At 68.1% G+C, this 13,225-nt stretch overlaps 2 protein-coding genes across 3 annotated transcripts in view; both read right to left on the bottom strand.

Moving 5' to 3' along the window:
• Window positions 1-649: 649 nt before the first annotated feature.
• Window positions 650-10,189, bottom strand: CELF3 (CUGBP Elav-like family member 3). 2 transcript variants are annotated; one of them, XM_065659961.1, is made up of 13 exons: window positions 9,965-10,189; window positions 8,783-8,865; window positions 7,088-7,136; window positions 6,627-6,755; window positions 6,349-6,428; window positions 5,410-5,553; window positions 4,630-4,768; window positions 3,484-3,651; window positions 3,350-3,415; window positions 2,639-2,737; window positions 2,346-2,489; window positions 1,110-1,242; window positions 650-1,026 (listed from the first exon to the last, which is right to left on the bottom strand). In XM_065659961.1, exons 1-12 carry the CDS (start codon window positions 10,107-10,109, stop codon window positions 1,115-1,117), a joined length of 1,374 nt encoding a protein of 457 aa, XP_065516033.1. In that variant the 5' UTR covers window positions 10,110-10,189; the 3' UTR covers window positions 650-1,026; window positions 1,110-1,114. The 2 variants fall into 2 exon arrangements, with proteins under 2 accessions (XP_065516033.1, XP_065516034.1); XM_065659962.1 differs by having other exon boundaries at window positions 3,484-3,633.
• A 1,029-nt stretch (window positions 10,190-11,218) lies between these two features.
• Window positions 11,219-13,225, bottom strand: part of LOC136003846 (V-set and immunoglobulin domain-containing protein 8-like) — a 5,739-nt gene continuing 3,732 nt past the window's right edge. Inside the window, 4 exon segments of the mRNA XM_065659825.1 lie at window positions 11,219-11,829; window positions 12,430-12,513; window positions 12,645-12,746; window positions 13,076-13,175. Of these exon segments, the coding sequence (XP_065515897.1) occupies window positions 11,698-11,829; window positions 12,430-12,513; window positions 12,645-12,746; window positions 13,076-13,175 (418 nt within the window). The 3' untranslated portion in view covers window positions 11,219-11,697.

Below are 13,225 nucleotides of genomic sequence, written 5' to 3'. Positions count from 1 at the left end.
GTGTCGGAGCATCCCAGTGCCGGAGCCTCCAGTGCTGGAGCATCCCAGTGCTGGAGCCTCCCAGTGTTGGAGCATCCCAGTGTCGGAGCATCCCAGTGCTGGAGCTCCCAGTGCCGGAGCCCCCCAGTGCCGGAGCCTCCCAGTGTTGGAGCATCCAGTGCTGGAGCCTCCCAGTGTTGGAGCATCCTAGTGCTGGCGCATCTCGGTACCAGTGCATCCCACTGCCAGAGCATCCTGGTACCAGAGCATCCCAGCGGCCAGAGCATCCTGGTACCAGAGCATCCCAGCGGCCAGAGCATGGTACCAGAGCATCCCAGTGCTGAAGCATCATAGTACCAGAGCATCCCGCTACCAGAGCATCCCAGTGCCGGAGCATCCCGGATTTGGCTGCTTTGCGTCCGTGCAGCTTCCAGCACCCCGTGGCTGTGCCCATGGGTGAGTTTGGGGGGGGGGAACTGAGGCAGGTTTGGGGGTGTCGAGGGGTGAAGCGGGGTGGCAGTGAGAGTTGTGTGTGTGTGTGTGTGTGTGCTGGGGGGTCCCGCTGCACCCCCGGCACGGCCCCCCCCAGGCCCTGGGAGGGTGCCGGGGCCAAGATCCCCCAACCACAGCATTTCCCCCCCCCCCCCTCCCCCCCAGCAGGATCCCCCCTCTCCAGCCTGGAGCTGGTTTTGGTCCTGTTTGGTGAGAGAAAAGCTCCAAGCAGGGTCCCCCGGGGGGGGGCAGGGCCCTGTGGGGAGCAGGGGGGTCCTGGGGTGGGGGGAGAGGGTGGGTGCCCCCCCCAGGGCAGATTGGACCTGGGTGCTGGGGGGTGCTGGCACCCAGGGCCCACCCAGCCCTGCCTGGACTGGGGGGTCCGGATCGGTCCTGGAGGGGGTTCCATCCTTCCTGAGCGTGTGGGGGTCTGTGTCCCCCCCCCCAGCAGGACTGAGCCCCCTGCGGGCATCACTTGGGGTTGGGGGGGGGGGGAGATGGGGACTGCTCGGCAATAGGGGGGCACCCAAAGGTGCTGCTCCAGAGCCTCCGGACCTGTGGTGGGGGGGGGGGGAGAAATGGGGGTATTAAGAAGAGCTGGGGTGGGCAGGGGGTGCCCGGGGGGGCCGGGGTCTCACCAGGCTCAGTACGGCCGGTTGGCATCTTTGGGCCTCTTGAGCTGCACCTTGAGGCGCTTCATTCCGATCTGGAAGCCGTTCATGGCCTGGATGGCGGCCTGGGCGCTCGCCGGGTTGTCAAAGCTCACGAAGCCTGCGGGGATGGGGACAGCGATGGGGACCTCAGGGGTGGGGCGGAGAGGGGCGTCCCCAGCCCCGTGTCCATCCCCAGTGTCTCCATCCCAGTGTCCCCGTCCCAGCATCCCTTCTCCCCGCTGTTCCCATCCCCAAGTGTTCCAATCCCCATGTCCCCATCCCAGTGTCTCCATCTCAGAATCCCTGTCCCAGCGTCCCCATCCTGGTCTCCCCTTCCCAATACCCCATCCCTGGTGTTCTCATCCCCAAGTGTCTCAATCCTTGTGTCCCCATCCGCATGTCCCCATCCCAATGCTCCTATCCCGTGTGTTCCCATCGTCATACCCCCATCCCTGTGTCCCTGTCCCTGTGTCTCTGTCCCTGTGTTCCCATCCTCATATCCCATCCCAATAGCCCTATCCCTGGTGTTCTCATCCCTAGTGTCCCCATCCCAGTGTCTCCATCTCAGAATCCCTGTCCCAGCGTCCCCATCCTGGTCTCCCCATCCCAATATCCCCATCCCCAAGTGTCTCAATCCTTGTGTCCCCATCCCCAGTGTCCTCACCCCAGTGCTCCTATCCCGTGTGTTCCCATCATCATATCCCCATCCCCATGTCCCCGTCCCTGTGTCCCCATCCTCATGTCTCATCCCAAAGGTCCTGTCCCTGGTGTCCCCATCCCCATGTCCCCATCCCCAGTGTTCCCATCCCTAGTGTCCCTGTCCCAGTGCTCCTATCCCACGTGTTCCCATCATCATATCCCCATCCTGCTGTCCCCATCCTGGTGTCCCCATCCCCGTGTCCCCATCCCGCTGTCCCCATCCCCATATCCGCATCCTGCTATCCCCATCCCGCTGTCACCATCCCACTGTCCCCATCCCCATGTCCCCATCCCCATATCTGCATCCTGCTATCCCCATCCTGCTGTCCCCATCCCTGTGTCCCCATCCCAATATCCCCATCCCCATATCCCCATCCCACTGTCCCCATCCTGCTGTCTCCATCCCAATATCCCCATAACCCCATCCTGCTGGCCCCATGCTGCTGTCCCCATCCCCATGTCCCCATCCCCATAACCCCATCCCATGCCCCCACCCCGCTGTCCCCCTGCCGCTGTCCCCACCGAAGCACTTGCTCTGGTTGGTGGCGCGGTCCACGAAGACCTTGGCGGAGATGACGTTGCCGAAGGGCAGGAACATCTGCAGGATCTCGGTGTCGGCGAACTCCTGGGGCAGGTGGTAGATGAAGATGTTACAGCCCTCGGGGCCTGCGGAGGGAGCGGCGTCACGGCGGGCACGGGGGCTGCGGACCCCCCGCTGGGGCGCCCCAACAGCGGCCCCCCCGAGCCCAGCACCCGAGGGGGGGCCCAGGGAAGGGGGTTTTGGGGGGCGGGGGGGGGTCCCCGGCTGCTCTCACCTTCTCGCTGCTGCTGCTGCGGGGGGGGCGGGGGAGCGAGCAGGGGCCCCGGGGGGGCGAAGGCCGGGCTCACCAGCCCATAGGCTGCTGGGTAGGCGGCTGCGGGGGGCGGGACTGGTCAGCGCTGACAGTGCCCCCCAGTCCCCCCCAGTGTCACCCAGTGCCTCCCAGTGCCACCCAGTGTCACCCAGTGCCCCCAGTGCCCCCCAGTGCCCCCCAGTGTCACCCAGTGCCCCCCAGTGCCACCCAGTGCCTCCCAGTACCCTCCCAGTGCCCCCCAGTGCCCCCAAGTGCCTCCCAGTACCCTCGCAGGGCCGCCCCCAGTACCCACAGTGCCCTCCCAGTGCCCCCCAGTACCCACAGTCCCCCCCCGTGCCCTCCCAGTGCCATTCAGTGCACCTCCAGTGCCTCCCAATACCCCCCAGGACCCACAGTGCCACACAATGCCCTCCCATTCCCCACCAGTAACCACCAGTGCCACTCAGTGCCCCTCCAGTGCCCCCCATTGTCCCCCAGTACCCACCAGTGGCCCCCATTGCCCCCCCCCCCAGTGCCATGCAATGCCCTCTGGTATCCCCCCGTGTCACACAGTGCCCTCCCATTGCCCCCCAGTACCCACCAGTACCCCTCAGTGCCCCTCCAGTGCCCCCCAGCGCCGCCCAGTACCCACCAGCGCCATGCAGTGCCCCCCAGTGCCCCCTGCCCGCAGACCTGTGTAGTGCCCCATGCCGGCGTACGCCTGCTGCAGGGGGTCTCCGGGGGCCGCGGGGCTCTGGGCTGGGGGCAGAGGCGCCGTTAGGGGGGGGTCGGGAGGTGAGGAGGGGGCGGGGGGGGGCTGCGGGCACCTGGGAAGGGGGGGACCCCCCCGGCGAACACGGCCTCGGGCGCCGGGGGCCCCGCGGGCTGCGCCGGGACCGGGCTGTAGCCGTTGACGCTGAGCGGGGCCGCGATGGCGGGGACCGGGGTGGCGGCCATGGCCGGGGGCGTGCTGGTACCTGCGGGCACAGCGCGGCCTGACCCCATCATCCCCCCGCGTGTCCCAGCCCCGGTGCCGCCCTGCCCTGTCCCAGTGCCCCCATCCCCAGTGCCCCAATCCCCAGTGCCCCCCATCCCCAGTGCTGCCCTGCCCTGTCCCAGTGCCCCCATCCCCGGTGCCCCCCATCCCCAGTGCCCCCATCCCCAGTGCTGCCGTGCCCTGTTCCCAGTGCCCCCATCCCCGGTGTCCCCATCCCCAGTACTGCCCTGCCCTGTCCCAGTGCCCCCATCCCCAGTGCCCCCCATCCCCGGTGTCCCCATCCCCAGTACTGCCCTGCCCTGTCCCAGTGCCCCCATCCCCGGTGCCCCCATCCCCAGTGCCCCCAGCCCCAGTGCTGCCGTGCCCTGTTCCCATTGTGCACATCCCCAGTGCCGCCATCCCCGGTTCTGCTGTGCCCTCTTCCCTGTGCCCCCATCCCCGGTGCCCCCATCCCTGGTGCCGCCGTGCCCTGTCCCAGTACCCCCATCCCTGGCACTGCTGTGCCCTGTTCCCATTGCCCCCATCCCCAGCGCCCCCATCCCCAGTGCCCGCATCCCCGGTGCCCCCATCCCCAGTGCCGCCGTGCCCTGTCCCAGTGCCCCCATCCCTGGTGCCCCCATCCCTGGTACTGCTGTGCCCTGTTCCCGTTGCCCCCATCCCCAGTGCCCCCATCCCCAGTGCTGCTGTGCCCTGCACCCATTGCCCCCATCCCCAGCGCCCCCATCCCCGGTGCCCCCATCCCTGGTGCCACTGTGCCTCGGTGCCCTACAGTGTTCCCCCATCCCTGTCCAACTGCCCTCATCCCATCCCTGGTGCCACTCCTATGTCCCCATCTCGAAGAGCCACCCCCACCACATTCCCCACCCCCAGACATCCCCAGGGACCCCCATGTCCCATGTCCCCATCCCTGGTGCCCCCCGTTCCTGGGAGCCCCACATCCCATGTCCCCATCGCTCCCATGCCCAGTGCCACCTACCTGAGGAGGGGGGCAGGGGGGTGGCGATGAGCCCGTTGGGGTTGACTGTGCCCATGTGCTGCATCTGGACGGCCATGGTGGCCATGGGGCTGAGGTAGGCCGAGTGGGCAGCCACCAGGGCCGCCTGCTGCTGCATCAGCTGTGGGGACAGCGCCTGGATTGGGGCACCAGCCACCGGGGACCCCCCAGAACGGTGACCCCCAACCCCAGCATGGGACAGCCCCATGGGTCCGGTGCCCCATGATGGGCAAACATCACGCAACAACCCCATCCAGGGCCATGGGGTCCATCACCTCCCAGTATCCATCACTGCAACACCCATCAACTAATAACACCATCCAGGACCACAGGGTCCATCACCTCCCAGTATCCACCATGCAACAACCCCATCCTGGACCACAGGGTCCGTCACCTCCCAGTATCCATCACGCAACAACCCCATTCTGGACCATGCAGTCCGTCATCTCCCAGTATCCATCACCCAGTAACACCACCCAGGACCACAGGGTCCGTCACCTCCCAGTATCCATCACGCAACAACCCCATCCTGAACCATGGGGTCCATCACCTCCCAATATCCATCCCAGTATCCATCACCCAATAACACCAACCTGGACCACAGGGTCCATCACCTCCCAATATCCATCACGCAACAACCCCATCCTGAACCATGGGGTCCATCACCTCCCAGTATCCATCACCAGACACCCACCTCCCCAAATGGTCTCATGTTGGACCACAATGGGTCCAACACCCCCCATGACCCCGTGCCCACCCTACCGCCTGCGTGTAGGCACTGTAGGCCCCGAACTGGAGGGCGATGGGGCTGAACATGCCCAGCTGGCTGGCGACCTGCTGCATCCGCCGCAGGCCCCGCTCCTTCTCCGTGTCAGCAAACTTCACCACCAGGCTGGAGGAGGCGCCCTGCGAGGGGACCAGGATGGCAGCGCGGTGAGAGTGGGATGGGGATGATGGGGATAATGATGGGGATGGTGGTGGGGATGATAATGGTGAAAAGGACGATGATGGAGATGACGGTGGTGAAGGGGACAATGATGGTGAAGGGGATGGTGGTGAAGGGAATGATGGTGGTGAGGGTGATGATGATGCTGGGGAGGATAGTGATGGGGATGGTGGTGGTGATGATGCTGGGAACGATGGTGGGGACAATGATGGTGAAGGGGACGGTGGTGTGGGCGGTGGTGGGGTGGCTGCCAGGGATGCTGCTGGGGTGTTGGGTATTGGGTGTTGGGTGCTGGGTATTGGGTACTGGGGTGCTGAGTGCTGGGTATTGGGTGTTTGAGTGCTGGGTGTTGGGTGCTCAGTGCTGGGTGCTGGGTGTTGGGGGTTGGTGCTGGGTGCTGGGTGCTGGTGATGGGTGTTGGGTGCTGGGTGATGGGCGCTCGGTGTTGGGTGTTGGGTGCTGGGGTGCTGAGTGCTGGGTATTGGGTGTTCGAGTGCTGGGTGTTGGGTGCTGGGTGTTGGGTGCTGGGTGTCAGGTGCTGGGTGTTGGGTGCTCAGTGTTGGGTGTTGGGTGCTGGTGCTGGGTGTTGTTGCTGGGTGCTGTGTGTTGGGTGGTTGGTGTTGGGTGCTGGTGCTGGGTGCTGGGTGTTGGTGCTGGGCACTGGGTGTTGGGTGCTGGGTGTTGGGTGTTGGGTGTTGGGTGCTGGTGCTGGGTGCTGGGTGTTGTTGGGTGCTGGTGCTGGGTGCCCGTCTCACCGGCAGGGTGCGGCTCCCGTGCAGCGCGGCGATGGCGGCCTGAGCCTCTGCATGGCTCTGGAACTTGACGAAGGCGCAGCCTGGGGGGGGGGGGGGGGGGGCAGGGGGTCAGCACCCCCAAAGAGCACCCCCCACCACCACCATGGGGACCAAGGCATCACCGCCCTGAGCCCCCATCACCCCATGGCCCCCCTTTAACCCTCTCCAGCCCCCTCTGGCTTCCCTCCTCCACACCTCTCAGGCCCCCCGAGCCCCCCCAGCCCTGGGGTGCCCCCCACCTTTGCTGGTGCCGTCGGGGCCGCGCAGCACCGTGCACTCGTCGATGGTGCCGAAGGGCTCGAACATCTTGCGCACGTCCTCGTCCGCCTGCTGCTTGCTCAGCATCCCCACGAAGAGCTTGCGGTCCTCTGCGGGGACGGGGGGGGGTGGCACGGGGACACCCCCAAACACACACCCCGCGATGGGCCCCCCCCGCCCCGGGGCCACGGGGATGGGCTGGGACCCAGAGATGGGGATGTGGGGACACCGGGATGGGCTGGGACCTCAGGGAATGGGGGTGCCTCACAAGGCCATGGATGGGGACACCCCTTTGGGGACAGACAGACCCTGGGATGGGGACAGGGATGGGGCACCCTCATTGGGATAGGGATGAATGGGGGGGGTCACGGAGGGGTGTCCGGGGGAAGGGCCCAGGGGTTGGGAGGGCCCGGGGGGGGTACAGGGTTTGGGGGGGCGGTACCTCCTCGGCTCTCACTGTCGGCCGGCTTCACCTGGATGGGCCGGTTCATCTGGGGGGGCAGAGTTAGGAGATGGGGACCCCGCCCCCCGAACCCCGAACCCACCGCGGGGCCCCCGGGGTCCGGCCGGACACCCCCACAGGCGGGAGGTGCACAGATCCACCCCCCCCGCACCCCAAAGATGCTCCCGTCGCTATGGCAACCCCGGCCCTGCATCTCGTTGCCCAGCAACAGCTGCCGCGGCGACCGCCATGGGGGGGGCCTGAGGGGCCCAAATGATGCGCTAATGAGCACCCGACTCCCCCCCCACCCCTCTAATTGGGGGGGGATGAACCCACCCCTCGCCCCCCCCCCCAGCCCCGTAACCCCAGGAGACCGGGGGGGTGGGGGGGGGCGCAGATGCCCGGTAACCATGGCAACGGCAGAATATGCTCCATGGCAACCGCCCACTCATCCCCAATTTACCCATCCCCGTTGCCCAGCAACGCCGCTGACATCATCAGCGCTCGCTATAAACAATGACGGGGATGGGGGGGGCGAAGGGGGGGGGATGGAGATTGGGGGGGGAGGGGAGGGACCCCCCCGACCTGCCATGACCCCGCCCCTCCCCCCCCCCCGGGATGGGGCCGGGATTTGGGGGTGGGGGGGCGGGATGCAGAGGGGGTGATGGGGGGGGGCATAGAGGGAAGATACGGGGGGGAACATGGGGAGAAGGAAAAAGGGGTGGGATATGGGGGGGGCGATTTCAGCCCCGCTGACCCCAGGCGGCCCCTTTCCGCCTCTGAAAGCGAAGGTGGCTCCAGCCCCCCCCCCCCCCACCTCGCTGCAGATGGCGCTGGAAATGCCCCCCCCGGAGCTGGGGGGGGGGCACTAATCCCCCCTAATCCCCCCTGGGCCGGGATCAGCCCTGAGCGGGCAGCGGGGGCCGCACACACACACACACACGGGGGGGGGGGCACCAGGCACACAACACCCCAATTACCCCGGGGTCCCCCCAGCATCACCCCCCCCACCCCGCAGCCTGGGGGTGCACGGGGGTCATACCTGCACCCCCCAGCCCGATGCAGTAGGGGGGGCGAAGCTGTTGTGGCCGGCCCTAATCCCCCCATCGTGTGTGTGTCCCCCCCCTCAGCAAATCCCCCCCCGGGATTTACAGCTCCCAAATCCCCGGATTATCCCAGCGAAGCCAAATCCCCCCCACCGGGGCTGGCGGGGCACACACGGCCCAGAGGGGGGAGCTTGGACCCCTCCTGCTCCATGCACAGGAACCCCCACACTGCCCCCATATCCGGGCCCAACCCCCCCCATGAGGCCTCTGCCACCCATTGGTTGGGGGGGGGGGGGGGCTGGCTGTTAGGACCCCCCCAGCACCCAACTGCAGTGGAGGGTGGGGGGCACCCAGACACCCAGGGTAACCCCCCCCCGGCTTTGTTATCTCAGCTGGCCTGGTGCCCCCTTAGTGCCAAGCCTCGGTTAGTGCCTGCCCCTGTTTATAACCCCCCCCGGCTGATGTTTGGGGGTGCCCCCCCTCCAAAGGTGGGATCCCAGGTGCTCCCCAGGGAGGGTGATTGGAGCCCCTTGGTGGGGAGGGGGGGGGGGGTGTCAGGGGGTAAAGGGGGTCCCGGTATCCCAGGGGTATTCCCGGTGTCCTGGGGGGGTGTTCCCGGTGCTGGGGGAGTCCCCGCGCCCCCACTCACCCCCGGGAGGGTTTTCTGCTCGTGCAGAGCACTCTGCGCCTTCAGGGCCGACTCTCGGGCACAGTAGGTCAGGAAAGCGCATCCTGGGGCGGGGGGGGGGGGAATGGGATAGGGGCGATGGAGGTGGTGCGGGACCCCCACACCCAGCACCCAGATCCCCCAAAGCACCCAGACCCCCCCCCCCCCCAATAGCATCCACAATGCCCATTTTGGGGCCAAGCACCCCAAAACCCCGGTTCCGCTGCCTGGGTGCCCATCACCCGGCCTCAGGCCTGTGCTGGCCTCGGCCTCCCTACGCCTGTTGTAGGTGCTGGGGTTGGGGGTGTCGGGTATTGACGGGGGGGTCCCCCCCGGTGGGGAGCACAGAGCCCCCAGCGCCCCATGGCTGTGGCACCATCACTGCCACTGCCCCCCCCCCCCAATCACCGCAACCACCCACCCTGCGCCGGCACCGCTGCTCCCAACACCCCCCAGCACCCACACAACACCCCCAGAGCACCCACGCAACACCCGGCCGCAACCCCTCCACCCAACACCCGCACGGCTTCTGCTGCCACAACAGCCCCAGCACCCACAGCCATGCGAATGCCACGTACACCCTGATACACCCAACAGCTCCGTACACCCTGACACCCAGCTCAGGTGTACCCCGGGCCTGCGGCTGTACATGGGGCTGTACCCTGGGCCTGCGGCTGTAGGATGAGCTGAGGGTGATGCTCGGGGCCTCCTGAGCGTGTATGTGGGGCTGTGCTGGGTACCGGGGGCTGGATGTGGGGCTGTAATTGGGCTGTTCCCAATGCTGGGGCTGTTCCTGGTACTGGAGGCTCGATGTGGAGCTGTTCCTGGTGCTGGGGGTTGTTCCTGGCCGTACGTGGGGCTGTAGGTTGAGCTGTTGCAGCTTCCAGCTGCCATATGTGGGGCTGTGCTTGGGGCTCCCTATGGGGCTTGTTCCTAACGCTGGGGCTGTTGCCGGTACGGGGAGCTGTTCCCCAGGCTGTTTCCGGTACCGGGAGCTGTTCTCGGTACCGAGGGCCGTACGTGAGGCTGTTCCCGGTACCGGGAGCTGTTCCTGGTGCCGTTCCCTGGGCCTGCACCCAGCTCTCCATTGCCCAGGGCCGCGCCGCTGCCCGATGCCGGTATTCCCCGTTCCCCGTCCCCATTCCCGGTCCCCGTTCCCGGTACCTTTGTGCATCCCGGTGTACTTGTCCTTGATGACGGTCAGCTCGTAGATCTTCCCGAACTGCTCGAAGATCGGTTTCAGGTCCTTCTCCTCCAGGTGCCGCGGGATCTGCCCCACGAAGAGTTTGATGGCGTCGGGCTCCTTCATGGGGGCCGCCGGGGGGGGGCCGGGCCCCGGGGCGCTCGCTGCGGCTCCCGGGATCGCTCCCCTCGGTGCCCGGTGCCCGGTGGCGGCGCACACAAAGGGACGAGGCGGCCCCGGGGCTCGGCTCGGCGCCGGGGACGGGGCGCGGCGGGGCGGGGGCAGCGCTGCCCGGGGGGCGGGTCCCGGCGGGTCCCGGCGGAGCCTCCCGGGCGGCGGCACCGAGCCCGGTACCGGGGACGGGGAACAGCGCCCGCCCCGCCGGCACCACCGGGGGGATGCTCGGTACCGGCGAGGGGGGGGCGGTCAGCGCCCGGCACGGCCCATGGCGGCCCCGAGCCCGCCGCGCCCCGGCCCCGGCGGGTCCCGGCCCCGCTCCCGCAGCTTTTCTTCCCCGGTCGGAGCCTCCCCGCCCGGTGCTGATGTCAGAGCGGCACCGGGACCCGTTACCGGGCAACGGAACCGGCCACCGGGCGCTGCGGATCGGGCACCGGGATCGGGCACCGGGATCAGCGTCCGGGCACCGGGAATGGACCCCAGCGACCGGGACCCGCTGCTGGGCACCGGGAACGGGCACCGGCACCGCCTCGCCCCGGGGCTCGGCGCGGGTGGAGGTTGGGGGGGGGGGGGAGAGAGAAAGGGGGGGGGAAGAGAGGTGGGGGGGGGTGCGTGCGCGGAGCTGCGCGTGCGTGCTCGTGCCCGCCGTGCGCGCACACGCGTGGGTGGGCGGTGCCTCCCGTGCGTTCACACGGGGAGGGGGGCGTGGCCTCACGTGCCCCCGCCCACGGCGCTGTCCTCGGTGCTGAGCGCAAACCCTCCACCCCCCCCCCCACGTTGCCATAGCGACGGGCCGCTCCGCCAAGATGGCGCCGCCGCCGCCGCGGCCACACCAGGTACCGGCGGGGGCTGAGGGGGAGCCGGGGGGTTCCGGGGGCCCCGTCCGGGGCACCCCACTCGTGACCGCCTCCTCCCCGCAGCCCTCGCTCCGCCTCAGCGCCGAGCGGTACCTGCGGGCACACCCGGCTGTGGCGCTGCTGCTGAGGGGCTTCCTCAGGTGAGGCACGGCCCCCCCCCCCCCCCCGCACCCCCCCATGAACTGCACCACAACACCGGGATCAGTGTGGAAAATCCCAATCGTTACCGGATAAAACCGCGTTCCACGTGGGAAACAACACCAAAACGGACTCTTTTCCCCCCAAACCCCACTGTGACACCCCCCCACCCCCTGCAGGGAGCTGCTGCTCCAGCGGCCGGATGATGTCCTGGGGTTTGCTGCAGGTGAGGGGGCACAGGGGGTACCGGGGAGCCCCCATGGGCTAGGGGGGGGACACCCCACAGTGTTGGAAAGCAGCGAGGGGGTCCCAGAGTGGTGGGATGGTCGCCGTGGGGCAAGGGGGGGGGTGCCCCACAATAGCGGGGAGCACCCCATGGGATAAGGGGGCAGTGGGGGGGGCTGCACCCCTGCTCACCCCCTGCCCCCCCGTCCCCCTGTCCCCCCCAGCGTATTTCACGCAGCCGGAGCTGCCGGGACGGATCCAGGAGGAGCTGGGGAGGGCCCGGGGAGCAGCGCCCTGAGCCCCCCCCCCGCCCCGGCTCAGAGCTGCTCCTCCCTGCGCGCCGCCAACCGCGCCTGGTGCTGCGCCAGCCAGTGCTTGTAGCGCTTGGTCTTGGGCCGCAGGAACTGCACCACCGACATCGGCACCCGCACCGTGTCCAGCCCGTTCACCTGCGGCACCGCAACGGCACGGGGGGTCACGGCCCGGACACAGCGGGGAGCAGCGGCTGTGCCCCCGCTCCTGGCTGCAATCCCTTCTCCTCCCCTCTCCTGGGACCATGGGAGCTCCATCCCAAAAGCACAGTGGAAGGGGAGCAGGAAGCACGGGGCATGAGCAGGATTGAAGTGGGATGGAAGCCAGGAGGAAGCGGATTGGAGCCAGGTTGTCCTCGCCCTTCCCTTCCCCACACACAGAAGTGAAGCCGGAGCCTGGACCACGGCACCCGGCAGTGACGACCTGGATTTGGAGCCATCGGGGTAATTCAGAGCGGGCTCTGCTCCCTCGGGGGGGGGGCCAGGAAGGATGGAAGGCAAATGGCACCATGCAGGAGGCGTGTGTCCATGTGGGGTGTGGGGATTGGGGTGTTTTCTCTGGTTTTGGGGTGTTTTTAACTCAATCATTCTCTTCCTCACACCTGAGGCTCTGGGTTCCTTGGATTCAGGTGGGAGCGCTGGCACGGGGAGGGGCTGTGGGATGCTGAGGGGCCCAAAAGGGGGCTGTGGGGCCGAGCTGGGAACAGGATGGGGGGCACACAGAGGGGGCCAGCTCACCGTCACGTCGCACCAGTACTCGCCCCACCGGGTGATGGGCTCCTCCGGCAGCTTCAGCGCATGGGGCGGCACAAAAACCCGCAGCTGAGGAGGGAGAGGAGGCTCTGGGGAGCAGCCGGAGCACGGGGGAACCGTTCCCGGACCCCGCAAGGGACTCATCCCGGGAGCTCCCAGCACGGAGCCGGCCCCGGGCAGCGGTGCCGAGAAGCACTCACGTTTTTGAGGAAGTGCCGAGCCACGATTTCGTTGTTGAGCTCCCACTTGACGTTGTTCTTCATGCCCACCTCGAGGCGGCAGCTCTTGAGGAACTTGATGGTCTGTCAGAGCAGGAGGAAGGGGTCGGGGGGCAGGAGGAAGGGGTCGGGGGGCAGGAGGAAGGGGTCGGGGGGGCAGGAGGAAGGGGTCGGGGGGGCAGGAGGAAGGGGTTAGGGTTAGGTTAGGTCGGGGGGGCAGGAGAAAGGGGTCGGGGGCAGGAGAAAGGGGTTGGGGGCAGGAGGAAGGGGTCGTGGGGCAGGAGGAAGGGGTCGGGGGGCAGGAGGAAGGGGTCAGGGGGCAGGAGGAAGGGGTCAGGGGCAGGAGGAAGGGGTCGGGGGCAGCAGGAAGGGGTCAGGGAGCAGGGGCGGGGCTCAGAGCAGCCGGTGCCCACCCTCTCCCCGCTCTGTGTTTGTTGCTCTTCCACCTTCCCTTCCTGGTGCAGCTGCGAGGGGAAAGGGAGGCCTGAGGATGCTGCTGGCACAGACCCGGTTCTCCCGGCACCGCGAAGCCCCCCGCCAGGCCCCGGTGCCACCGAACCTTC

Source organism: Lathamus discolor, chromosome 24, assembly GCF_037157495.1.
Source record: "Lathamus discolor isolate bLatDis1 chromosome 24, bLatDis1.hap1, whole genome shotgun sequence".
In the NCBI taxonomy this organism is placed as follows: Eukaryota; Metazoa; Chordata; class Aves; order Psittaciformes; family Psittacidae; genus Lathamus; species Lathamus discolor.
Note: the sequence above shows the minus strand (reverse complement) of the source record. Positions and strands in the feature narration are given on the sequence as shown.

What these genes read in the sequence shown, in the direction of transcription:
- CELF3 (XM_065659961.1), bottom strand. Translation starts at nt 10,109, where the DNA reads ATGAAGGAGCCCGACGCCATCAAACTCTTCGTGGGGCAGATCCCGCGG. An exon ending in CCCCCTGCCCCCCTCCTCAG is followed by an intron (nt 3,652 to 4,629) that starts GTAGGTGGCACT and finishes TGATGGGGTCAG; the next exon opens with GCCGCGCTGTGCCCGCAGGT. An exon ending in CAACCAGAGCAAGTGCTTCG is followed by an intron (nt 1,243 to 2,345) that starts GTGGGGACAGCG and finishes CCATCCCCGCAG; the next exon opens with GCTTCGTGAGCTTTGACAAC.